Source organism: Bufo gargarizans, chromosome 1 (assembly GCF_014858855.1).
Source record: "Bufo gargarizans isolate SCDJY-AF-19 chromosome 1, ASM1485885v1, whole genome shotgun sequence".
Classification (NCBI taxonomy): domain Eukaryota; kingdom Metazoa; phylum Chordata; class Amphibia; order Anura; family Bufonidae; genus Bufo; species Bufo gargarizans.
Window position 1 is genome coordinate 423,701,139 of NC_058080.1, and position 27,819 is coordinate 423,728,957.

Here is a 27,819-nt window from a genome sequence, read left to right on the forward strand (position 1 = left end):
GGTTTATTTATTAAATGTTATAATAAGGCATGGGAAGATATTTTGCTCTATAAAGAAGCTGAGCATCTGTTTTCTTAGAATGTGTTGATCAATGAAGAGTGCTGAACTCTTGAGTCACATTATAGGATTAAGATAAATCAAAGGTAATCTTCTTAACTTTGATGATCGTAACTTCCAGTAGCTATTATTTAGCTATAAAGATCATGTTGTATGACTCGCCATGAATGTATCATTGTGATTAGCAGGGACTGGATCAAGAATAGCAATTAAGCCTTTGTATTAGTGTCTTTTGATTCTGGTAGCCTTCAGCTCTCTGCTTTTTATGGCTTTGGTTCGGTAGCTAGACTGTGTAGAGAGAACTCACTTGTTTGTATATTTCCACAGTAAACTGCCCAAAGGGTACATTTTATTCTTTGGAACACAACACATGTGAAAGCTGCTGGATGGGCTCATACCAGGATGAAGAAGGCCAAATGGAGTGCAAAAACTGCCCTATCGGTACTTATACTGAATACCTGCACTCCAAGCGTATATCTGAATGCAAAGGTAGGTACTCATAAATGGTGGCTGCTATTATGTCAGTGTCAACTGAATAAGAACATTCCTTGTTTCTCTTTATTCTGATGTTGGTTTGTATTTTGCCTGCTCAAACATTGGGATCATTGGGATTTTAGGAAAAAATTGTGGTATATACATATTCCTAGTATGTCATTTTTAGAGGTATGTCTCCCTGCCATGCCACTGCCTGCAAGTGACAATTATGATTTAGTCATTGCTACTGGAGAATTAGCACAAGGATGGATAAAAATTTGAGGTGGGATGACAAATCCGTCGAATTCACAAATCCCTCGAACCTTGCTGGAATCATGGGATCCCCCTCCCATAACAGTGCCATCCACAGATCCCCCCATAACAGCACCATCTAGAGATCCCCTATAATAGTGTCATCCACAGATCCCCCATAACAATGTAATTCACAGATCCCCCATAACAGTGTCATCCACAGATCCCCCATAACAGTGTCATCCACAGATCCCACATAACAGTGTCATCCACAAATCCCCCATAACAGTGTCATCCACAGATCCCTCATAACAGTGTCATCCACAGATCCCTCCCATAACAGCGCCATCCACAGATCCCCCATAACCGTGTCATCTACAGATCCCCCATAATAGTGTGTCATCCACAGATCACTTTGTTTCTTACACCGTTCACACAATTCTTATGTACAGGATTCGTAGGATTCGAGATTCGAAAGATTGTATATATTCGAGAACCTTTTTGGATTCGGATTCGAAAAAAATTGGATTCATCCCACCTCTAATCAAAATCAATGGAAGCCCCAGTGCAAAGCTTGTATTAAGAAAAAGGGAGGAGACAGGAAGTGATCATTAACCCACAAGATGGTCACTATTCACTTGGCTGATCGCCATGAAGAGACCACATGGAGCATCCCCAGTCTCAGAAAAGCTATCAAATCCCCAAAAACCTTGGCGAAATAGTGTTTTTTTTTAAATTATTTAACCTCACAAAGATTTTTTTTTTCCGTTTTCCAAAAGCAGACATAGTAAATGGTGCCTTTAAAAAATACAATTTATCCCACAAAAAAGGCCCCATATGGCTATATGAACACAAAATTACAAACGTTATGGCTAATAGGATGTGGGGAGGAGAAAACAAAAATGTAAAACCAAAAAAAATTAAGAGGTTAATTATTGGACAACCCTTTAAAAATTTAGTTATTGCCTTCTCATGATTGATTTTTAGTATTTCAGATACAGGAGTCTAGAAGAACTGCAAGAGGCTCTCTGATAGGACTTTATGGGGGGAAATGTTTTTCTTTAATTGGACCTGTTGAGGATTTGGCCTGTTTCCGACATTAGTGCCACAATTCAGCCAGACAAAAAACTGTGCTTACAGCTAATGCCAGAAGCAGGTCAGATCTCCACCAGGTCTCATTATTGTCAATGGACTCCATCCGTTAAAGAAGGTATCCAGCAGGGTACGATGAACTCTGGTAGGCTGCTGTGTGAAACTAGCCTAATATGTGAGGGTCAGTTTTGCTTGATTCTATGTTGGCCTACTTTGCACCAAATTTATCAAATTTATCACATTGTTTGTTAAATTTGATGCATCCTTAAACCTAACATTTTTTTTTTAAATGCTACCCCAGTTTTTTATGCCACCTCCTACTAGATTGGGTGTGTGATAGTTTTTGCAACTTTTATTAAAAAAAAGTCACAGTGATAAATCTGGAGTGAGACTCATTAGCATAGCTAGACATGTGCATTTTTAACCCCTTTTCAAAACTGGAGTGAGTGGTGTAAAAATGCATAATAAAATATAATAAATAGGATTATATACTGAAGCTGCATACGGTTCAGTGTGTTCTTATTATTAGTATTATTAATATTATACTTTTTATGTCTGGACAGACATTAATCTCATTTTCATTCCAAAATACATATTTCTAATATTTTAAACAAACTTGGTGAATCAGATAATCCATTTAAAATATGTCTTTGAAAGTTTAGAGCCAGACTTGGGACAAATCAATAAAATGATGGAAAATCGAGCTCTTAAACAACAGGAGACACTTTTATTGATGCGGTAAAAACTTTCCAATCCTCATACGCAAGAGTACAGTCTACACATTTCGGACCTTCATATTTCAGTCCTTGAGGCTTGGGACAAAGCACATAAAAAAATATATATATATATATATAAAATTTATCTCAATGAGTCCATAGATAATGTATTTGATTGCAAATGAGTGGCAAATGACATATTGTTATGGTGTAAACTAATAGCATTTTATGCTGAATTAGTCAAACTCATAGTTGTATGATGAGAGATGTTTTTAGCACCGTAACTTTTGCGTTGTGGGGAAAAAAAAAAGTACAGATATAGTTTGCTCGTGCAGCCTAATTTGCTATTGCAGATATATATATATACAGACGTGGACAAAATTGTTGGTACCCTTTGGTCAATGAAAGAAAAAGTCACAATGGTCACAGAAATAACTTTAATCTGACAAAAGTAATAATAAATTAAAATTCTATAAATGTTAACCAATGAAAGTCAGACATTGTTTTTCAACCATGCTTCAACAGAATTATGTAAAAAATAAACTCATGAAACAGGCATGGACAAAAAATGATGGTACCCCTAGAAAACACAGAACATAATGTGACCAAAGGGACATGTTAATTCAAGGTGTGTCCACTAATTAGCATCACAGGTGTCTACAACCTTGTAATCAGCCATTGGGCCTATATATATGGCTCCAGGTAATCACTGTGTTGTTTGGTGATATGGTGTGTACCACACTCGACATGGACCAGAGGAAGCAAAGGAAAGAGCTGTCTCAAGAGATCAGAAAGAAAATTATAGACAAGCATGTTAAAGGTAAAGGCTATAAGACCATCTCCAAGCAACTAGATGTTCCTGTGAGTACAGTTGCACATATTATTCATAAGTTTAAGATCCATGGGACTGTAGCCAACCTCCCTGGACGTGGCCGCAGGAGGAAAATTGATGACAAATCTAAGAGACGGATAATCCGAATGGTAACAAAAGAGCCTAGAAAGACTTCTAAAGAGATTCAAGGTGAACTTCATGCTCAAGGAACATCAGTGTCAGATCGCACCATCCGTCGTTGTTGAGCCAAAGTGGACTACATGGGAGACGACCAAGGAGGACACCATTGTTGAAAACGAATCATAAAAAAGCAAGACTGGAATATGCCAAACTACATGTTGACAAGCCACAAAGCTTCTGGGAGAATGTCCTGTGGACAGATGAGACAAAAATCGAAGTTTTTGCCAAGGCACATCAGCTGTATGTTCACAGACGAAAAATGAAGCATATCAAGAAAAGAACACTGTCCCTACTGTGAAACATGGAGGAGGCTCTGTTATGTTCTGGGGCTGCTTTGCTGCGTCTGGCACAGGGTGTCTTGAATCTGTGCAGGGTACAATGAAATCTCAAGACTATCAAGGAATTCTAGAGAGAAATGTACTAGCCAGTGTCAGAAAGCTTGGTCTCAGTCGCAGGTCATGGGTCTTGCAACAGGACAATGACCCAAAACACACCGCTAAAAACACCCAAGAATGGCTAAGAGGAAAAAATTGGACTATTCTAAGTGGCCTTCTATGAGCCCTGACCTCAATCCTATTGAGCATCTTTGGAAGGAGCTGAAACATGCAGTCTGGAAAAGGCACCCTTCAAACCGGACACAACTGGAGCAGTTTGCTCATGAGGAGTGGGCCAAAATACCTGCTGAGAGGTGCAGATGTCTCATTGACAGTTACAGGAAGCGTTTGATTGCAGTGATTGCCTCAAAAGGTTGCGCAACAAAATATTAAGTTAGGGGTACCATCATTTTTGTCCATGCCTGTTTCATGAGTTTATTTTTTTACATAATTCTGTTGAAGCATGGTTGAAAAACAATGTCTGACTTTCATTGGTTAACATTTATAGAATTTTAATTTATTATTACTTTTGTCAGATTAAAGTTATTTCTGTGACCATTGTGACTTTTTCTTTCATTGACCAAAGGGTACCAACAATTTTGTCCACGTCTGTATATATATATATATAGATATATATATATATAATCCAAATAAGTATAACGCAGCACTCCTTAGATAAAAAAGTGAAAAAATGTGATATTTATTCAACACATGTTGATAAAGGCTTTATCAACATGTGTTGAATAAATATCACATTTTTTCATTTTATCTAAGAAGTGCTGCGTTATACTTATTTGGATTGTGTTTGGACCTTAGGACCAAGGTCAATACGCTGGCCCTTACATCACCTGAAGCTGGGAGTGCTGCCCTGTGATTTTTTGGACTATATATATATATATATATATGTGAAGTATATATTTCTTGGTTGCAGAGAATGGTGATAAACTAATAAAACAGAATACTGATTATAGTTGTCTGATCACAGGGGTTGTTGTCAAGGCCTAGGAGTTGCCTGTCTCCATATACCCATAGACTATAATGGAGAGTGGGAGTGTATATGGCCAACTTTCTTCCAAGAATAGGAGAAATAGGATACTGCTGTTTTTGCTTTTGGTGGGGTTCCCAGTGGGTCACACCCCACACTTAGACATTTATGTCTCTTTTAATTGGTATGATGACCCATCTTTCAAAAAGGCATTGTCTAAAGCAGATGACTCCTTGAACTAACAGCTGGACATTACCAGCTATGAGTTAAACTTGTCAGCTGCCTCTACCAACTGCACCATAGACAGGCCATGTACTTCTGATTCCCCCATCCCACGATTCAGGCAAGTTGAAATCTGCTGTGTACATTCTGGTTTTACACAAACACATTAGGGTCAGTTGAGATATTTTATCTCAGCCTATAATAAGTTAAAAACATCTTTTAGGAGGAGAATATTATTGAGGTTTCACTGATGGTTTCTTTCAAGCACCTAATATTTAGGTAGTTGAAGACTGCCCTTAGACTTTGCAGAGTTAACATGTGCACAGAGATGTACAGCTTCCCACTGAGAAGGCAGATATGTTTTTTTTTTACCATCCATGCCTTCTTGATCAGTGTATACACATTGCTCATTGGGCGCTATATGTATAGAACAAGCAGCATCAATGTAGTTTCCTGCTGTGGTCCTAGCAATCAGGTGATCGCTGGTGGGCAGGTGACTTCACGAGTTGCTGGGTCTTAAGCTGCCCATACACGTTAAATAGCTGTCGGCCAAATGATCGTTTGGCCCACAACTATTTCTCCTAAATACCACCTGGCTTCCCCAAACACATACCCGTTCCGCTCAGCAAATCATGTCTGTGCATGTTTGGGGACAGTGGAGAAAGCTAATGTCAGACAGTTCTGGTGGCGCTTGTCTGCCATGAGAACAAACGGATAGGGTAAAAATAGTCATTTTACCCAATGTTTGTCCCCCTGACATCATCTGTTATAATGTGTATGGTCAGCTTTAGCATAGCCAGATCAGCTCAGCAATGAAATTGTACATCCTCGTAAAACTTCTCTGGGAGTTGTATTCCCCCTATAACTAGGGCTATGTCAGCCACAGTTACAGGAGAAATCAGCAATAATGTATTCAAATATGTAAAGTTATATTGCTCTCCAGAGGTCTAACCATCGTATGGGGCAGAAAGTGAGAAAGTTAAATAAACAAAGACAAAATAAAATTTTTAAAAATAATTTAAAATGCCACCACTAGCCCACACTGCAGCTTCTAACCCTAAACCCGGGGACCATAACCCATACATCCCTTATATCAAAACAACTGTAAGGGGTCATAATTTAATTTTTTTTATATATTTTAGCTGTGTTTTGTGGTACTTAAAAAAAAAGCCTGAAAAATGTGAAAAACTATTTTTCCCTTTTTGTTTATGTTTTCCCAGGTATTAAAAATGTAAACATTCAAAAAAAAATACTAGAATTAAGTCTCATTCACACATCAGTGTTTTGGTCAGTGATTTCCATCAGTGATTGTGAGCCAAAACCAGGACTGGAGCCTCCACAGACATAAGGTACAAGGGAAAGATCTGCACCTGTTCTGTGCTTAGAGCCACACCTAGTTTTGGCTCAAAATCACTGATGAAAATCAGTGACCGAACACTGACTGTGTGAATGAGGCATTACACTGACATAAAATAAAGCCCCATATATCACTAAATAAAAAAATTAATAATTATTAAAATATCTAAATGTTAAAAAAAAAAATGTTACAGCTTTCAAAGTCGCATATACTAAAAAATTGGAAAATGCGTCTGATCAAGGACAGTGATAAATGACCCAGTCTTGAACTGGCTAGAGCACAGACAGTATACAGATCAGAATGTGAATACCAAGACACTATGCTCTGCCCTCAACTGCACCCAAATATCTGTAAAATAGCAAGATAGTGTTTTATACATTATTTTTTGTATTAAATTCAGCTCAGTGCAAGCCAGGAACGTATTCCTCAAATGGCCTTGAAACCTGTGAGTCATGTCCACGTGGCACTTACCAGCCGGTGATAGGAGCGAAGTTCTGCCTCTCCTGCCCAAGTGGAATGTCAACAGTTAAAAGAGGATCGGTGGACAGCTCAGAATGTGGAGGTTTGTCGTCAAACATTAATATATCACTTCACACTGGAAATAGATGTTAAATATGCTAAGTATGTGGATGTTTATTATGCATAAGTATCCAACCAGAAGAAATCTATCACATTATGTCTGACATATACCCTGAATGGCCTCAGACGTACTGCATAAATAATGGCGGCATACCGTATTCTGTAGTGTCTGTTACTCCAACACATGAGGATTTAACACCTGAATTACAGTTTCTGTGTCAGTGAAAGCATCCCATATAGCCACATACACAACTAATAGCCTCCTCATTTCTTCTGTGCTGAAAATTATTCTTTTTTTTACACTCAAGTCAGTGGGATTTCAGAAGGAAAAATGTGTGAATAGAGTTTTATTAGTTCATAGTCTTAAATTAATTTCCCACCCTTAAATTTCTTCCATAAGGAAGCTGCCTGGTGCAACCTATAGGTACCTACTCTGTGAGTCAGAATGTCCAACCCTAAAAAGAGCCTTGAACCATGGTTAGGGATATTAGCCAAACTGAAGAGGGGCAAGAACCCTGATACAGATAGGAGTTTGGTTTGTTTAATATCCCCAGTAGTGTTGAGTGCGAATATTCGAAAAGCAAATTTTTATTGCAAATATAGCACATATTTTGCAATTTTGTGAATAATTAGAATATAGCGCTATATATTCCTAATGACGAATATTAGTTTTTTGGGGTTTTTTCACAGTACACATCATTGTGATTCACAATAATGTGTACTGTGTAAAACAAAATCTGTTCATCCCTTCCTGCTTCTAGCTTGTGGTCCAAATGAGAAGGCTCCAATATTACTGACAGAGAGTCAGCAAGAGGAGCGTGAATATTCGTAACGCGAATATTTATTGTGATGCGAATATCGCCACTTCGAGAGGACACAATACTAAGATCAACAATCAGTATTATGTTGTCAGACCTCATTATAGGTGAAGTTGCATGTATTGCGCTAAAATATTCAAATCAATAGTGGCGATTTGCGCGATCTCGAATACTTTGAAAAACTCTATCTGCATATAAAGCTATTGTTATGACATGCATGGAATTTTAATCTAAAACAGTGCTGTAATGTACAATTACTTACCGTGATCAGTTCTTCTTCACCATTTCAAAAGTTGCTGCCAACAATTTTCATCACTTATGTAGCGCTAATAGTGCGTGCGTGCTTGTGTACTTACGTGCGCGCATAAATAATAGAGCAATCGAAAAGAATTTCACAAATATCACAGCATCACGAATATTTGGCAAATATTTGTGATATATCGCAAATTCGAATATTTCCCCTGCCGCTCATCACTAATCCCCAGTCATGTTTCAAGGCTCTATTTGGGTTGGACTAAGAGATTTCTTCCTTCCTTTTGCATAGTTTAGTGATATGACTACTTCAAACCTTTTTGTACCTTTGTTCACAGAAAAAGCAGAAGGGTTGTCTCAGGATTAATGGGGTCCTATTGATTTTAATATCCTACCAAAATATAATTGGATGGGAATTCCCCCTTATCCACCTCAGTGATCAGCATGTTTTAGAACTTAGTGACCAGGCAATTTTTTGAATTTTTTTCACTATCACAATTAGTGATAAACAAATCCGAATTTCAGGATAAATACGATCTGCCGCAAAGCCGAATTTCATCGTGCTTCGTGGTAGCGAATCAATTTAACCTTTGTATGTAAAAAACAAACAAAATGATACTTACCTTATCTATTTGCTTGCGATGAGCCAGCCACTGCCATCTTGCTTTAAGATCTTGCACGACATCCTGTGAATGGTGACATATGATGTAATCTCAGACCGTGCGAGATTTCGCATCAGGTCTTCAGTCTTCAGTCAAGATGGGTCAGCCAGTCGCGAGCAAATGGATCAGGTAAGTATGATTTTATTTTTAACGCTCCCTGTCATTGCACCCACTACTTCCAAAGAAATGCGCTTCATGACAAAGTAATTTGTCACAAAGTAGATTTTTTTTGTAAAATTCGGCGAAGCAGCCTATTCACTCATCTCTAGTCACAATCCAAGAGCTATAACTTTTTCCCTCTGATGTAATATATGAGGGCTTGTTTTTTGCAGGACAAGTTGTAGTTTTTAATGGCATGCTTTTGGGTCACACATAACTTACTGATCAACTTTTATTAACTCTTTTTTGGGGGAAATGGGAAAACCAATGGGAGACAGAGGGAGCCCCTTCCATCTAAACCAATTAGTTGGCACACTTGATATTAATTGCATCTAAGGGGTCTAATTGGCCCAAATCGGTGCTGCTGTCTATCCGGGCCTTTAGATCAGGAGCCCGACTCTCATATAAGAGCCAATCCCCTGCTGTCCACTGCACGGAAGATCTGGGAAGCATTTAGACTAGACCAACGTACAAAGGTGGCTGCCTAGCCTAAGACTCCTTTGTGACTGCAATAAAAAGGAGTATGGGTGGTCACTTAGGGGTTATGGGAACAGGGAAACTACAGTGCACATTTTTATTGCATGTATATTGCAATAATACTTAATTTGAAATTCTTATTTATTGCATAGTAATACGATTTGAAGGATAACCTGCTTAACAAACTTAGTGCATCTTCTGGCAGTCCGGAGAAGTAAATCTATGAACAGGTGTAGATCTGCGATATAAAGTATGCCTGCTTCTGGCATAACTTATAGTAAATCTGTTGTCCCCTTTTTACAAAAGTTGTCAAGAGTGGCATAAAGGAGAATAGGTTGTGTGGGTGTTCACCAATTTTAATATCAACTAATTTATTAACCTAAAATGGCATTTGCGGATGAAATGGCAGGGGTAGCGATAAGGGTGGGTATACAATTGGATAATAATAAATATATAGTATAAAAACCGTATAAAAATTGTACAAAAATATAGCAAAAATAGTACAAAATTCCGGATAGAAATAGTCTTATAATAGTCCCAAAAAATGTATAGTGTTAGTAGTATAAATGTCACCACCAGACATCTGAGAAGCTCTGACAGACGTCCTTCAGAACCTCCTCCTTGAGGTTCCTTTTGTTTTGCTTTCATTTTCTCATCTCGTTAGCCTCTCTCAGCTGTCATGTAGTTGCACTGATTGCATCCCTTTAAATCCCTTCCCATACTGCATCACTTTGCGGTTTATATTACTTCCTGGAGTGTGTGCATGCTGGATGCTACTACTGAGTCTTCTACAGATAAGTTTGTTCATTTATTTGTGTTTTCCTGTTTTCTGGATCCCAGGTGACCCTGACTCCCTCTGTATCAAGTGTAGGGAGCCGGTGGTCGTGTCCCCTCACTATTATAGGGTGTTCAGGTGTTATACAGTCGAGGTACGAGGATATGCGATCATCTACCATTGGGATTTTCGCATAGGCTGAGCAGTTAGGGAGAGAGCCAGGTCTGTTGCAGGGCTCTCCCTTTTGTTCCTTAGTTTTGGATCCAGTCAGTCGGATCTTCATTTTGTGTCTTCTAGTTTTCTGTACACCTTTCGTGACAATAAATTAATGTATAATGTCAATAGCGGTTTCTGCATCCAAAATAGGTTGATGCGTTTAAATAGCAAAGATTAATGCATAAGATCGCAAGTAGTGAGAGTTTGTAAAAAAGTTAGTAAAAAAGGTTATGTGGCAGGCAGGTCAGGTGTACAGGTCTCCCGTGGCATCCCACACAGAAGCCTTGCTCTGCCTACTGTTGCCTTTGGTGCCTTTTCAGCGTCCCGTCAGTGCTGCCGATCCTTGTCTGTGTGCTGTAGGTGGGTTCTCCTTGTATCCGGCTTGTGGGCGGAGTGCACAATGGACTCTGACGCTCCACGTGGTCTTGGCGTCTCACGTGATGTGTGATCGGCGTACCACGTGGTCTGAGATGAGCGGCGTCCCACGTGATTCGGGATTGTGAGTGAATCCTGCAGTGAGGGATATGCCAGCTGGAAAGATGATAGGGAAGCGCTTCTTAATGGTGGTCGGTGTCCTCTGTAAGCTGGTCTTTCACCGGATGCGTTTTGGAGTCTTAGCTTACTCCTTCCTCAGTGGTGACCCGCTAGTTGGATTGGCGCCCTTTTTATCCACTGAAAAAGGAGTGGCATAAAATTTACGTATTTATGCACAAAATGGTACGCATGCAAAAATTGTAAAGGTTTAATTAATCAATATCTATCTATCTATCTCTAGTTATCTACACACACACATATATACTTTTTTTATTTTAACAGTTATTGCAAAAATAACATATCTATCACAATACAATTTAAAAATAAACACTAAATTACATAGTTTTTTTCCCAAATACTATACTTACTGTGGATGCACAGCTGAAAGGCATTGTATTTGTCAGACAAAGATTCTTATTTTTCTGATTTATTGAATGTTGTTTATAAGCTTTGCCTATAGTTCCAAGTTTTAAACAATTAATTTTAACATCCTGTATTTACATTTAAGTTCCTTGCCATGCCGGTGAGTTTTCACGATCTGGATTAGTGCCATGCTTTCCTTGTCCAAGGGACTACTATCAGCCGGAACCGGGGAAATCTTATTGCCTGTCATGTCCATTTTACGGAACAACAACTATGACTGGAGCCAGGTCGATAACAGACTGTTCAAGTAAGCTGCCTTTTGTGCTCATTGGAATTCTGAGTCAGTATTAGAAGAGCTTATTGACCTGTTTTGTATGGAACTGAGCTACACACATGGCATATAATTCTGCTACAAAGTAATATCAGCTCTTTAAATGTATATGATCATATCACTTACAAAATTGTAAATTGCATCTCAAATATTTCATTAATTTTCTAAGTACAGTTCATTTAAAAGCAGATTTTTCTTAACAGACCTACCAGAAGTTGTGTACAGTGTATAACTGAGAGATATTGCACCCTGGATTAGTGTCAGTTATAGTGTTGTTATAAGAACGTTGTGCACATTCAAATAACTATAGTGACATGGTTACTGGTTAGAGGAAAAATGTATCATTATTTTATTTCAGCAACTAGAATTGATATTTGAGCAGCAACCAACTGCTTCCCCAGTGTTGGTCTTCTGTAGCTGTAGTGGAGAGAAAAGGTTGGGATCTCAGTCCACCAGTATAGGGAAGCTTTTTCACCATCAGGTGGGTGGGTGCAGTCAAGCAATGGGTGTGCAGTCCCTTGGTGATGGGTGTGGAGCAGTTGGAAGGTGCTTTCTTTGGCTACGGACTCAAACAAAGGAAAGAGATCTGAGTAGAGAAGGTTGCTCAAGCGTTGTTTTGGTAAGCCAATAAAGAAAAGCTCTCCAGATGTCATATAGGAATATTTGATGTAAAGTAAATGCCGGACAGGCAATGGTTTTGCAGTATATTTGTTTTATTTTTATGCAACCTTTTCAGTAAAACTTGACTACACATCAGCTGACTGTACATATATTATTTGCCTTTTGCCTACTTTGAGTGAAACCAATAGTATCCTTTGACCCCGGCAAAGACAAATTCAAATACAATTTCACAAGGAGGGGAGGATGTAGGCCTTGATGCAATCTGCATTAACCCAGCAGGATGCAACCAGAGAACTACAGTGTGCAACCAGCATGATGCAAATGCTGCTCTCGACACAGCTGACAATATTCATAGAGGCAACAAATAAAGACCACCAGAGATTGCAGGAGGTGGTGCAGATTGTGGAACATCTTCCCATGATGGGCGTAGTTAAAGGCTCATTGGCCCTGGTGCAAGAGTTCAGCTCGGGCCCCCCTTCCCCCAGTGCTTTGTGACCAGGGGCAGGAAAGCGCACTGCCTTTGTGCTGCCTGAAGCAAAAATTTAAACAGCACACCCCTCCCCCATGCCAAATTCTTGACCTAACCCCTTCCCTCCAGCCACAGGTGAAACTTGACCACCACTTTCTATTTGGCACAAGGGCTCAAAGGCTCCTGGGCCTGGTAGTGACTGTTACCTCTACAACCCCTATAGCTATGCTCCTGCTTTCCATGGTTTAAACAAAAACCAAGCAAAGAACTATTCATGTAGCAGAGCATGAGTGCAAACTAGATGATTGAAAACTGATGGTTGGCTACTGAGCTTGCTACATTTAGTGACCATCGTGTCTGATTGTCCAGAAACAGTATCCTTGTTATGAGCAGCCAATTGGAGCCATTTTAGAGATGTCTAAATATGGACCAATGTACGAGAGAGTGTCCTGTTGCTAAGAGGTCAACTGTTTTGCTAGATATCCCAAGCATAAGAAGCCATGCTATTGCTAGGAACAAGCAACCACAACAACAGTTGACTATATTGTAAATATATTTTGGAGAAGAAAAACGCCTAACTACCAGCATGATCCCTCATTGGCTTGTATGCAGGGGTGTAGCTACAGGGGGTGCAGAGGTAGCAGTCACGACCGGGCCCAGGAGACTTAGGGGGCCCAAAGACCCTTGTGGCGCATAAGAAGACACCAGTATTATAGAAAGTGCATGCTGGTCAAGTTACACCGCTGGGTCAAGGGGGTGCCGTTTCAATTTTTGCCTCGGGCAGCACGAAGGCCTTGTGCTTCCTGCCCCTGGCCACAAAGCACTGAGGGAAGGGGGGCCCCAAGCTGAACTCTTGCACCAGGGCCCATGAGCCATTAGCTACGCCCCTGCTTGTATGGCAAAATATCTGATGCAATCTCCTGGTAAGGCTATTCCAGGGCTATGAGAGCTGGGAAGAATGTAAAGATTTTTAGTAATAACAAGTGTGAGGGCTCAGGAAAGCTTAAGGAGCCGAATTATAATCCATCTGACTTTAATAATTAAGTCTATACAAAAAAAATGAAATAAAATCATACTTACCTAATCCACTTGATTGCGAAGAGCCCAACGTTGCTGTCTTGATTGAATATCCAGTGCGAAATCTCGCGTGGCCCAACGTCATCATGTTGGTTGGCATGGTGGCGTCATACGTCACTGCACACGGGTTTCGCGGGATCTTCAATCAAAATGGCGGCAGCTGGCTCTTCGTGCTCAAAAGGATGAAGCACGAGGAAATTCGGCTTTGCAGCGAAGCAAATTTTCCCTCAAATTCGTATCGAAGTCCACTTTGTACACTTTAATTCACTCAATACTAGTCAAGAGCTAGGACACTTTGCAATGGACTCTCCTTTGACTGTTAAAACTTCTGACATTTCCTCAAAAACCAGTATAGGTGGTGTTATTTAGTCGAGCCTAATTTTTACATCAGCTTTGCCACGTTTCTGGAAAGGGCGAGTGACTAGAATGGGTGTTTGAGAGGCCATTGGCCCAGGCACATTTATCATTATTTATGCCAGAAACTAGTGTAAATAATAACTGAAAACTAGATTTCAATCTGGAACATGGACTACCGGAGGAGGCTTTTAATTTATGACGAGGTGCAAGCATCATCATAAATTAAATGCTTCCTCCATCTGCGTAGGTCCTATCTAGACCAGCATAGCATACACCGGTCTGGCTAAATCAGAGATAAATCAGAGCCTATTTGTGAAGCTGGGCTAAGGTATAAAAATCTGATCTGGTCACCATCGAATAATAAATCTGTAACTGTTTGCATTTCTGACACGATGAGGTTGTCATCCATGTCATCCTATTTCCATATAATTGATCTTACTAAAAAGATACAGTAAAACTGAAAATAGAATAACATTTAGAATACATCATAAAAAGGGTATGACTAAATCTCAGACTTTCCGGTTCTGAAGGCTCATCTCTAATATTCTTTTTCATCTAAGTGATTGTTAGCTGAGTTTTTATATCTTATTCATATTTTATATGAGATGTTTTTATTTATTTTTCATACGATTGTGTATCTGTACGTTTGCATGGACACACCTATTATTGATGACAAGACCACAACAAACAAAATACCACGGATGAGATTTATGAAACAGTTTAAAAGAAAAGCTGTTTGTAGCCCATAGCAACCAATCACACTGCAGGTTTAATTTTGTATTCTGCTCTTGGAAAATGAAAGACGTGCTGTGATTGCAATGGGCAACTAAGACATTTTTTCAGACAGTTAGAGGTGAGAAAGAAATACAGGTTCACTGCCTTGGACCACCACCAGAAAACTTTAAAACTGCTACCTATTCTTCTTCAGCACTCCGATTAATAGATCTAAGGCTACTCCCTTGTGTTTACTAGAGCCCACCGAAGGCCAGTTGGACATAGCTGATAGGGCCTTCGGTTACATCTGTGGAGTAAAGCAGCAGAAAACATGAATTCTTAGTTATCAAACCTGTTAGACGGGCTGTTTTTTGTTCTCCGTATACGGAACCATTCATTTTAATGGTTCCGCAAAAAAAAAAAAACTGAATGTACTCCATATGCATTCTGTTTCCGTATTTCAGTTTTTTCGTTCCGTTGAAAGATAGAACATGTCCTATTATTGCCCGCAAATCACGTTCCGTGGCTCTATTCAATTCAATGGGTCCGCAAAAAAATGAAACACATACGGAAATGCACCGTATGTCTTCCGTATCCATTCTGTTTTTGCGCAACCATCTATTGAAAATGTTATGCCCAGCCCAATTTGTTCTATGTAAATACTGTATACTGTATATGCCATACGGAAAAACGGAACGGAAAAACGGAACATAAACGGAAACATAACGGAAACAAAAAATGGAACAATGGATCCGTGAAAAAAGGACAGCAAAACACTGAAAAAGCCAAACGGTCGTGTGAAAGAGGCTTCAGTCAGGAGTCAAGGGGTAAATCCTTAAACAAGCTAAGGTCAATAAAGAAAAAAGAACAAACTGGAGCCAGGAATCAAAGAATCACAGGCGCTAGAAGCAGTGAGTGCTTGCCTTAAATCCCCAGCCTAGCTCTGGGATCGGATGTCAAGCCAGGGACCTACTTGGCCTGACATCCAGACTCACTAATAGGATGACCTGCAGAAGCTTGGATGGTCAGCATGGCAACTCACCTAGAACAGCAGTGCGCTGGAACATGGCTGGGTAAGTTCCTGACATTTGCCCTTTTTTATTTCAATACAGATATGGATAAATGATAAAATAATGTATGTGCATTCAATACCTGTCTAAAACTTTCACACCAGCGTTTCTACTGGATCCGTCATGATAATACAACCGTCTGCATCCGAACAGATCCGGTTGTATTATCTTTAAAACAGCCAAGACGGATCCGTCATGAACACCATTAAAAGTCAATGGGGAACGGATCCGTTTTCTATTGTGTCCGAGAAAACGGATCCTTCCACATTGACTTACATTGTGTGTCAAGATGGATCCATCTTGGTCCGCACCACATCGCGGACAGAAAAACGCTGCTTGCAGCATTATTCGGTCCGCACTAGGGACGCAACCAAGTGGAACGGAATCCATTCTGGTGCATTCCATTTCGTTCAGTTTTGTCCCCATTGACAATGAAAGGAGACAAAACTGAAGCGTTTTCCCCTGCTATTGAGATCCTATGACTGATCTCAATAGCGGAATGGGAAAGTGCTGAAGAACTGTAGTCTCCCAATAGAAACAAGGTTTCTTGTTAAGAATTGCTTTTGCGTGTTTTCACAAATACTGTTAAACTAATTCTGTCCGAGAACAGTATGTCTCCACTAGAGTTGAGCGAACACTTGGATGTTCGGGTTCGAGAAGTTCGGCCGAACTTCCCGGAATTGTTCGGGTTCAGGATCCGAACCCGACCCGAACTTCGTCCCGAACCCGAACCCGAACCCCATTGAAGTCAATGGGGACCCGAACTTTTCGGCACTAAAAAGGCTGTAAAACAGCCCAGGAAAGAGCTAGAGGGATGCAAAAGGCAGCAACATGTAGGTAAATCCCCTGCAAACAAATGTGGATAGGGAAATGAATTAAAATAAAAATAAAATAAATAAAAATTAACCAATATCAATTGGAGAGAGGTCCCATAGCAGAGAATCTGGCTTCACATCACCCACCACTGTAACAGTCCATTGTCAGATATTTAGTCCCAGGCACCCAGGCAGAGGAGAGAGGTCCCTTAACAGAGAATCTGGCTTCATGTCAGCAGGGAATCAGTCTGCATGTCATAGCAGAGAATCAGGCTTCACGTCAGCCACCACTGTAACAGTCCATTGTCATATATTTAGGCCCAGGCACCCAGGCAGAGGAGAGAGGTCCCGTAACAGACAATCTGGCTTCATGTCAGCAGAGAATCAGTCTGCATGTCATAGCAGAGAATCAGGCTTCACGTCAGCCACCACTGTAACAGCCCATTGTCATATATTTAGGCCCAGGCACCCAGGCAGAGGAGAGAGGTCCTGTAACAGAGAATCTGGCTTCATGTCAGCAGAGAATCAGTCTGCATGTCATAGCAGAGAATCAGACTTCACGTCAGCCACCACTGTAACAGTCCATTGTCATATATTTAGGCCCAGGCACCCAGGCAGAGGAGAGAGGTCCCGTAACAGAGAATCTGGCTTCATGTCAGCAAAGAATCAGTCTGCATGTCATAGCAGAGAATCAGGCTTCACGTCAGCCACCACTGTAACAGTCCATTGTCATATATTTAGGCCCAGGCACCCAGGCAGAGGAGAGAGGTCCCGTAACAGAGAATCTGGCTTCATGTCAGCAGAGAATAAGTCTGCATGTCATAGCAGAGAATCAGGCTTCACGTCAGCCACCACTGTAACAGTCCATTGTCATATATTTAGGCCCAGGCACCCAGGCAGAGGAGAGAGGTCCCATAACAGAGAATCTAGCTTCATGTCAGTAGAGAATCAGTCTGCATGTCATAGCAGAGAATCAGGCTTCACGTCAGCCACCACTGTAACAGTCCATTGTCATATATTTAGGCCCAGGCACCCAGGCAGAGGAGAGAGGTCCCGTAACAGAGAATCTGGCTTCATGTCAGCAGAGAATCAGTCTGCATGTCATAGCAGAGAATCATGCTTCACGTCACCCAACATTGGAACAGTCCATTGTCATATATTTAGGCCCCGGCACCCAGACAGAGGAGAGGTTCATTCAACTTTGGGTTGCATCGCAATATAATGGTAAAATGAAAATAAAAATAGGATTGAATGAGGAAGTGCCCTGGAGTCCAATAATATATGGTTAAGGGGAGGTAGTTAATGTTTAATCTGCACAAGGGATGGACAGGTCCTGTGGGATCCATGCCTGGTTCATTTTTATGAACGTCAGCTTGTCCACATTGGCTGTAGACAGGCGGCTGCGTTTGTCTGTAATGACGCCCCCTGCCGTGCTGAATACACGTTCAGACAAAACGCTGGCCGTCGGGCAGGCCAGCACCTCCAAGGCATAAAAGGCTAGCTCTGGCCACGTGGACAATTTAGAGACCCAGAAGTTGAATGGGGCCGAACCATCAGTCAGTACGTGGAGGGGTGTGCACACGTACTGTTCCACCATGTTAGTGAAATGTTGCCTCCTGCTAACACGTTGCGTATCAGGTGGTGGTGCAGTTAGCTGTGGCGTGTTGACAAAACGTTTCCACATCTCTGCCATGCTAACCCTGCCCTCAGAGGAGCTGGCCGTGACACAGCTGCCTTGGCGACCTCTTGCTCCTCCTCTGCCTTGGCCTTGGGCTTCCACTTGTTCCCCTGTGACATTTGGGAATGCTCTCAGTAGCGCGTCTACCAACGTGCGCTTGTACTCGCGCATCTTCCTATCACGCTCCAGTGCAGGAAGTAAGGTGGGCACATTGTCTTTGTACCGTGGATCCAGCAGGGTGGCAACCCAGTAGTCCGCACACGTTAAAATGTGGGCAACTCTGCTGTCGTTGCGCAGGCACTGCAGCATGTAGTCGCTCATGTGTGCCAGGCTGCCCAGGGGTAAGGACAAGCTGTCCTCTGTGGGAGGCGTATCGTCATCGTCCTGCGTTTCCCCCCAGCCACGCACCAGTGATGGGCCCGAGCTGCGTTGGGTGCCACCCCGCTGTGACCATGCTTCATCCTCCTCCACCTCCTCCTCGTCCTCCTCGTCCTCCAGTAGTGGGCCCTGGCTGGCCACATTTGTACCTGGCCTCTGCTGTTGCAAAAAACCTCCCTCTGAGTCACTTCGAAGAGACTGGCCTGAAAGTGCTAAAAATGACCCCTCTTCCTCCTCCTCCTCCTCCTCCTGGGCCACCTCCTCTTCCATCATCGCCCTAAGTGTTTTCTCAAGGAGACATAGAAGTGGTATTGTAACGCTGATAACGGCGTCATTGCCACTGGCCATGTTGGTGGAGTACTCGAAACAGCGCAACAGGGCACACAGGTCTCGCATGGAGGCCCAGTCATTGGTGGTGAAGTGGTGCTGTTCCGCAGTGCTACTGACCCGTGCGTGCTGCAGCTGAAACTCCACTATGGCCTGCTGCTGCTCGCACAGTCTGTCCAGCATGTGCAAGGTGGAGTTCCACCTGGTGGGCACGTCGCATATGAGGCGGTGAGCGGGAAGGCCGAAGTTACGCTGTAGCGCAGACAGGCGAGCAGCGGCAGTATGTGAACGCCGGAAGCGCGAACAGACGGCCCACACTTTATGCAGCAGCTCTGACATGTCGGGGTAGTTGTGAATGAACTTCTGCACCACCAAATTCAGCACATGCGCCAAGCAAGGGATGTGCGTCAAACCGGCTAGTCCCAGAGCTGCAACGAGATTTCGCCCATTATCGCACACCACCAGGCCGGGCTTGAGGCTCACCAGCAGCAACCACTCGTCGGTCTGTTGTTCTATACCCAGCCACAACTCCTGTGCGGTGTGGGGCCTGTCCCCCAAACTTATGAGTTTCAGAATGGCCTGCTGACGTTTACCCCGGGCTGTGCTGAAGTTGGTGGTGAAGGTGTGTGGCTGACTGGATGAGCAGGTGGAAGAAGTGGAGGAGGAAGCTGAGTAGGAGGAGGTGGCAACAGGAGGCAAAGAATGTTGCCCTGCGATCCTTGGTGGCGGAAGGACGTGCGCCAAACAGCACTCCGCCTGGGGCCCAGCTGCCACTACATTTACCCAGTGTGCAGTTTGGGAGATATAGCGTCCCTGGCTGTGCTTACTGGTCCACGTATCTGTGGTTAGGTGGACCTTGCCACAGATGGCGTTGCGCAGTGCACACTTGATTTTATCGGATACTTGGTTGTGCAGGGAAGGCACGGCTCTCTTGGAGAAGTAGTGGCGGCTGGGAACAACATACTGTGGGACAGCAAGCGACATGAGCTGTTTGAAGCTGTCTGTGTCCACCAGCCTAAATGACAGCATTTCATAGGCCAGTAGTTTAGAAATGCTGGCATTCAGGGCCAGGGATCGAGGGTGGCTAGGTGGGAATTTACGCTTTCTCTCAAATGTTTGTGAGATGGAGAGCTGAACGCTGCCGTGTGACATGGTTGAGATGCTTGGTGACGGAGGTGGTGGTGTTGGTGGTACATCCCCTGTTTGCTGGGCGGCAGGTGCCAACGTTCCTCCAGAGGCGGAGGAAGAGGCCGAGGCGGCAGCAGCAGAAGAGGCCGAGGCGGCAGCAGCAGAAGAGGCCGAGGCGGCAGCAGCAGAAGAGGTAGCAGGGGGAGCCTGAGTGACTTCCTTGTTTTTAAGGTATTTACTCCACTGCAGTTCATGCTTTGCATGCAGGTGCCTGGTCATGCAGGTTGTGCTAAGGTTCAGAACGTTAATGCCTTGCTTCAGGCTCTGATGGCACAGCGTGCAAACCACTCGGGTCTTGTCATCAGCACATTGTTTGAAGAAGTGCCATGCCAGGGAACTCCTTGAAGCTGCCTTTGGGGTGCTCGGTCCCAGATGGCGGCGGTCAGTAGCAGGCGGAGTCTCTTGGCGGCGGGTGTTCTGCTTTTGCCCACTGCTCCCTCTTTTGCTACGCTGTTGGCTCGGTATCACCACTGCCTCTTCCTCCAAACTGTGAAAGTCAGTGGCACGACCTTCATTCCATGTGGGGTCTAAGACCTCATCGTCCCCTGCATCATCTTCCACCCAGTCTTGATCCCTGACCTCCTGTTCAGTCTGCACACTGCAGAAAGATGCAGCAGTTGGCACCTGTGTTTCGTCATCATCAGAGACATGCTGAGGTGGTATTCCCATGTCCTCATCATCAGGAAACATAAGTGGTTGTGTGTCAGTGCATTCTATGTCTTCCACCGCTGGGGAAGGGCTAGGTGGATGCCCTTGGGAAACCCTGCCAGCGGAGTCTTCAAACAGCATAAGAGACTGCTGCATAACTTGAGGCTCAGACAGTTTCCCTGGTATGCATGGGGGTGATGTGACAGACTGATGGGCTTGGTTTTCAGGCGCCATCTGTGCGCTTTCTGCAGAAGACTGGGTGGGAGATAATGTGAACGTGCTGGATACACTGTCGGCCACCCAATTGACTAATGCCTGTACCTGCTCAGGCCTTACCATCCTTAGAATGGCATTGGGCCCCACCAAATATCGCTGTAAATTATGGCGGCTACTGGGACCTGAGGTAGTTGGTACACTAGGACGTGTGGCTGTGGCAGAACGGCCACGTCCTCTCCCAGCACCAGAGGGTCCACTAACACCACCACGACCATGTCCGCGTCCTTTACTAGATGTTTTCCTCATTGTTATCGTTCACCACAACAACAAAAATATTATTTGGCCCAATGTATTGAATTCAAATTCAGGCCTTTTTTTACAGACACCTAACACTATCTGGCTATCTATTTAGGTACCGTATTACACTAATACAGGCACAGCAGTAACCACAGATTTAGCTGACTATAAATTTGAGGCCTATTATTTAGGCGCTGGGTGACAGGTATACGTTTACAGACAGAATTTGACTGGGATATGCACAGTAGCGTGTGTGTGAAGTTATTGAGAATGACCCTATGTGCACCTTGAATCTTATATACCCTTTTAGGGATAGATTTAAAGTAGGTCTGATACAGCAGAAACCACTAAATTAGGAAATTGCAAATTTGGGAATTGTATTTCAACCCAGAACAAAAACTGTGCTTTGACGGACACTTAATAACTTGACCAGCTACAGCAATAATGACAGATTTGGATGAATATAAATTTGAGGCCTATTATTTAGGCGCTGGGTGACAGGTATACGTTTACAGACAGAATTATACTGGGATATGCACAGTAGCGTGTGTGTGAAGTTATTGAGAATGACCCTATCTGCACCTTGAATCTAATATACCCTTTTAGGGATAAATTTAAAGTAGGCCTGATACAGCAGAAACCACTAATTTAGAGAATTGCTAAATTGGGAATTGTATTTCAACCCAGAACAAAAACTGTGCTTTGACGGACACTAAATAACTTGCCCAGCTACAGCAATAACCACATATTTAGCTGACTATAAATTTGAGGCCTATTATTTAGGCGCTGGGTGACAGGTATACGTTTACAGACAGAATCAGACTGGGATATGCACAGTAGCGTGTGTGTGAAGTTATTGAGAATGACCCTATCTGCACCTTGAATCTAATATACCCTTTTAGGGATGAATTTAAAGTAGGCCTGATACAGCAGAAACCACTAATTTAGAGAATTGCTAAATTGGGAATTGTATTTCTACCCAGAACAAAAACTGTGCTTTGACGGACACTAAATAACTTGCCCAGCTACAGCAATAACCACAGATTTAGCTGACTATAAATTTGAGGCCTATTATTTAGGCGCTGGGTGACAGGTATACGTTTACAGACAGAATTAGACTGGGATATGGTCAAAAAATAACCACACTATTGATGGTTAAATGCACTTGGTGTGACAGCTTGACCCTGATGTAGGATATAGCCAAAAAATAACCACACTATTGATGGTTAAATGCACTTGGTGTGACAGCTTCACCCTGATGTAGGATATAGCCAAAAAACAACCACACTATTGAGGGTTAAATGCACTTGGTGACATGCTCAGCTTGACCCTGATGTAGTATATGGCCAAAATATAACAATACTATTGATGGTTAAATGCACTTGGTGTGACAGCTTCACCCTTAGGTAGGATATAGCCAAAAACAACCACACTATTGAGGGTTAAATGCACTTGGTGACAGCTTGCCCCTGATGTAGTATATGGCCAAAAAATAACCACACTATTGATGGTTAAATGCACTTGGTGTGACAGCTTCACCCTGATGTAGGATATAGCCAAAAAATAACCACACTATTGAGGGTTAAATGTACTTGGTGTCAGCTTGTGCTGGCGCACCACAAGACACAAAATGGCCGCCGATCACCCCAGAAAAAAGTGAATGAAAAACGCTCTGGGCAGCCTAAAAACAGTGAGCAATTGAATAGCAGCAGTTCAATCATCCACAGCTGCAGATCGATCACTGAATGAAGTCTTTTGGAGGAGTTAATCACTGCCTAATCTCGCCCTAACGTCGCAGCTGCAACCTCTCCCTACACTGATCAGAGCAGAGTGACGTGCGGCGCTACGTGACTCCAGCTTAAATAGAGGCTGGGTCACATGCTGCACTGGCCAATCACAGCCATGCCAATAGTAGGCATGGCTGTGACGGCCTCTTGGGGCAAGTAGTATGACGCTTGTTGATTGGCTGCTTTGCAGCCTTTCAAAAAGCGCAAGAAAGCGACGAACACCGAACCCGAACCCGGACTTTTACGAAAATGTTCGGGTCCGTGTCACGGACACCCCAAAATTCGGTACGAACCCGAACTATACAGTTCGGGTTCGCTCATCCCTAGTCTCCACAAGATTCTTTGGATAGTGTATAATGGATGTGTACCACATGGATCTTTAATAGTTCTATCTGTGTGAGCCCTAAATTATTTAATTTTGCAATACAAAAAAACAGACCTGAGAAAAAAGCCATGCTGGAATACCATTCCTGCGCCCTATTTCCTTCCAGATTATGCAAGATTGTTTAAAATCATCACAAACACAACTAATTATTACAAATTGTTTTCTCATTGTTTATTTCTACTGCAGACTATTCAAAAATTTACAATTGACATATATTAAGTTCCAGTGGCGTACACACAGTCCATGGGGCCCCTGTGTGAAACTGATCCATGGGCCCCCCCCCCCCCCCGCGGCCGCCCCCCAGTGGCGGATCCAGAGCCTGGTCTCGGGAGGGGCACTTCCCCGGGCAATAGGAGATTATGGGGCCCCTGTGTCCTCGCCCAGTCGCCCACCCTCAAGCCACACCCACGCACAGCCCTACCTATATATCGCGCCCATACCTCTTACATCCCGTGACGTCTCCTTTGATGTACAGTAGATGTTCTCTTTCTTCATCTTCTCCATTCAGACCGGACCACCATGATGATTTCTTTCAGCCATCTCTCATCTCTGCAGAGTTTGACAGACAGACATCTTAGTTTCCTACCCCATCAGACCTCAGATCAGCCCAAAGACCCCCAGTCAGCCCCATCAGACTTTAGATCAGCCCAAAGACCCCCATCAGACCCCCAGTCAACCCCCATCAGACCTCAGATCAGCCCAAAGACCCCTAGTCAGCCCGGATCAGACCTCAGATCAGCCCAGACCCCCATCAGACCCACAGTCAGCCCCCATCAGACGTCAGATTAGCCCAAAGATCCCCACTTAGACCCCATGCCCATCAGACCTCAGATCAGCCTAAAGACCCCCCATCAGACCCCACTCAGCCACCAGATCAATCAGCCCAAGGACCCCCAGCCCCCCCATGCCCATCAGACCTCAGATCAGCCAAAGACCCCCCATCAGACCCCCACTCAGCCACCAGATCAATCATCAGCCCAAAGCCCCCCAGCCCCCCATGCCCATCAGCCCAAAGACCCCCCCCCATCAGCCACCAGATCAATCATCAGCCGAAAGCAAAGACCCCTTAGATGATCAGATCAGCCCAGGCCCCAAAGACCCCAATCTGGCAATCCCATCAATAAATTCAGCCCTCCAGGGCCGCACTGCTGCTGGTCATTATTAATCAGGCCCACTACTCGAGTCAGTGCCCTGAGGCGGGCTTTTCCTGCCAGAGTGCCAGTGCAAACCCTCCCCCCCCCCCCCGGTCATCTGCCAGGGCCAGGGGGGAGGCCTGGGCTGGGGGCCCTCTCTACTACTTCAACAACTCCAGTCCAGTGTGACTCTCAGGCCAGGGCCCCCACTACTCGAGTAGTCAGACTCAGTGCCCTGAGGTGGGCTTTTCCTGACAGAGTGCCACTGCCAGTGTGCAAACCCTCCCCCCCCCGGTCATCTGCCAGGGGCCGGGGGCCTCCCTGAGGTGGGCTTTTCCTGACAGAGTGCCACTGCCAGTGTGAAAACCCTCCCCCCCGGTCATCTGCCAGGGGCCAGGGGGGAGGCCTGGGCTGGGGGCCCTCTCTACTACTTCAACAACTCCAGTCCAGTGTGAGTGACTAAGTCCACTATTCAGTCAGTGCGGCCCGCGGCTTTTCCTTTTACTTACCGAGTCGTCTTCTGGTGCAGCAGGAACTTCTGTCTTCTGGTCGGTCGGCGCACGGTCCTCACTTTACGTCCGTCCTCTCTCACGTCCGGATCCCGTCTGCTGCGTGAGTTCAGACGCGCGAGCGCATGTTCCCGCGAGACCTGCAACAGGAGTTCACAGGTCTCGCGGGATTGACGCCGTGCTCGCTCCTGCCCGGCCCGGCGCTGACCGCAAGGGGGGAAGTGTGTGGACTGGAACAGATGCAGCTGAAGCAGCAGGGCCAGGGGTCCGCAGGCGACCGGGCCCCCTTGGGTGCCGGGCCCGGTCGCAACTGCGACCCCTACGACCCCTATATGTACGCCACTGTTAAGTTCTTCAGCATGTTAGTACATAACATATTTAAGCCAATTAGATAAAAATGCTATTTGGATAAAAATACTATTTATTTAGCACATATAAAGATAAAAAATGTTGAATGGGACTTGAAAAAATACCCTTGTGGAATATTTCAAAGCACAATAGAAATATTTCAATGCACAATGATGGTATTCAGTCAATATCCTGTTAAAACATTGCCATTCATACATAAGTAATAAAAACAATAAAAAAAAAGTTCAAAAGAATGATGTAATAAAAAATGGGTCCTCTTTTGATTGTTAGTACCTTTCTTTTTCTTGCAAATATAGATAATGTCTCTACTCACTTAAGGTTTGTTTCAACGACTACACCAGAGGCCCTTGCACAGAAAGCCGGCACGCATACGCCTGACACCAATACGAGGGTGGGTGAGTGTATCAATACCACGAGGGACACCTCTGGTGTAGTCGTTGAAACAAACCTTAAGTGAGTAGAGACATTTTCTATATTTGCAAGAAAAAGAAAGGTACTAACAATCAAAAGAGGACCCAGTTTTTTATTACAGCATTCTTTACTGCAGACGATGAAAGAGAGACTTTATTGGCATTACACATATATTTGATTTAATATATGACTTATTGTTTTGCATTGATTGTTTTGAACTTTTTTTAATTGTTTTTATTACTTATGTATGAATGGCAATGTTTTAACAGGATATTGACTGAATACCATCATTGTGCATTGAAATATTACCATTGTGCTTTGAAATATTCCACAAGGGAATTTTTTCAAGTCCCATTCAAATGTTTTATCTTTATATGTGTTAAATAAATAGTACTTTTATCCAAATAGTATTTTTATCTCATTAGTTTAAATATGTGATGTGGATGGTGAGTGCTGGTTTACTCATTTACAGGCAGGCCCATAAGTATTGGGACATTAACAAAAATCTAACATTTTTGGCTCTATACACCACCACAATGGATTTGAAACGAAACGACCAAGATGTGCTTTAACTGCAGGCTGTCAGCTTTAATTTGAGGGTATTTACATCCAAATCAGGTGAACGGTGTAGGAATTATAACAGTTTGCATATGTTCCTCCCACTTGCTAAGGGACCAAAAGTAATGGGACAGAATAATAATCATAAATCAAACTTTCACTTTTTACTACTTGGTTGCAAATCCTTTGCAGTCAATTACAGCCTGAAGTCTGGAACACATAGACATCACCAGATGCTGGGTTTCATCTCTGGTCATGCTCTGCCAGACCTCTACTGCAACTGTCTTCAGTTCCTGCTTGTTCTTGGGGCATTTTCCCATCAGTTTTGTCTTCAGCAAGTGAAATGCATGCTCAATCGGATTCAGGTCAGGTGATTGACTTGGCCATTGCATAACATTCCACTTCTTTCCCTTAAAAAACTTTTTGGTTGCTTTTGCAGTATGCTTTGGGTCATTGTCCATCTGCACTGTGAAGCGCTGTCCAATAAGTTCTGAAGCATTTGGCTGAATATGAGCAGATAATATTGCCCAAAACACTTCAGAATTCATCCTGCTGCTTTTGTCAGCAGTCACATCATCAATAAATACAAGAAAACCAGTTCCATTGGCAGCCATACATGCCCACACCATGACACTACCATCACCATGCTTCACTGATGAGGAGGTATGCTTAGGATCATGAGCAGTTCCTTTCCTTCTCCATACACTTCCCTTCCCATCACTCTGGTACAAGTTGATCTTGGTGTCATCTGTCCATAGGATGTTGTTCCATAACTGTGAAGGCTTTTTTAGATGTCGTTTGGCAAACTCTAATCTGGCCTTCCTGTTTTTGAGGGTCACCAATGGTTTACATCTTGTGGTGAACCCTCTGTATTCACTCTGGTGAAGTCTTCTCTTGATTGTTGACTTTGACACACATACACCTACCTCCTGAAGAGTGATCTTGATCTGGCCAACTGTTGTTAAGGGTGTTTTCTTCACCAAGAAAGAACTTTTCGGTCATCCACCATAGTTGTTTTCTGTGGTCTTCCAGGTCTTTTGGTGTTGCTGAGCTCACCAGTGTGTTCCTTCTTTTTAAGAATGTTCCAAACAGTTGTTTTGGCCAC

General features: G+C 43.3%; 1 protein-coding gene across 3 annotated transcripts in view; it reads left to right on the top strand.

Moving 5' to 3' along the window:
- The first annotated feature begins 389 nt into the window (after nt 1-389).
- The window catches only part of SVEP1 (sushi, von Willebrand factor type A, EGF and pentraxin domain containing 1), a 250,409-nt gene continuing 222,979 nt past the window's right edge, over nt 390-27,819 (top strand). For all 3 annotated transcript variants that reach the window (XR_006387049.1, XM_044271731.1, XM_044271743.1), the window contains exons 1-3: nt 390-546; nt 6,942-7,103; nt 11,522-11,683. Coding sequence is in view for 2 of the 3 variants with exons in the window: in XM_044271731.1 (XP_044127666.1) it covers nt 444-546; nt 6,942-7,103; nt 11,522-11,683 (427 nt within the window). In the remaining variant the exon portion in view is untranslated. The remainder of the gene's footprint in view (nt 547-6,941; nt 7,104-11,521; nt 11,684-27,819) is intronic.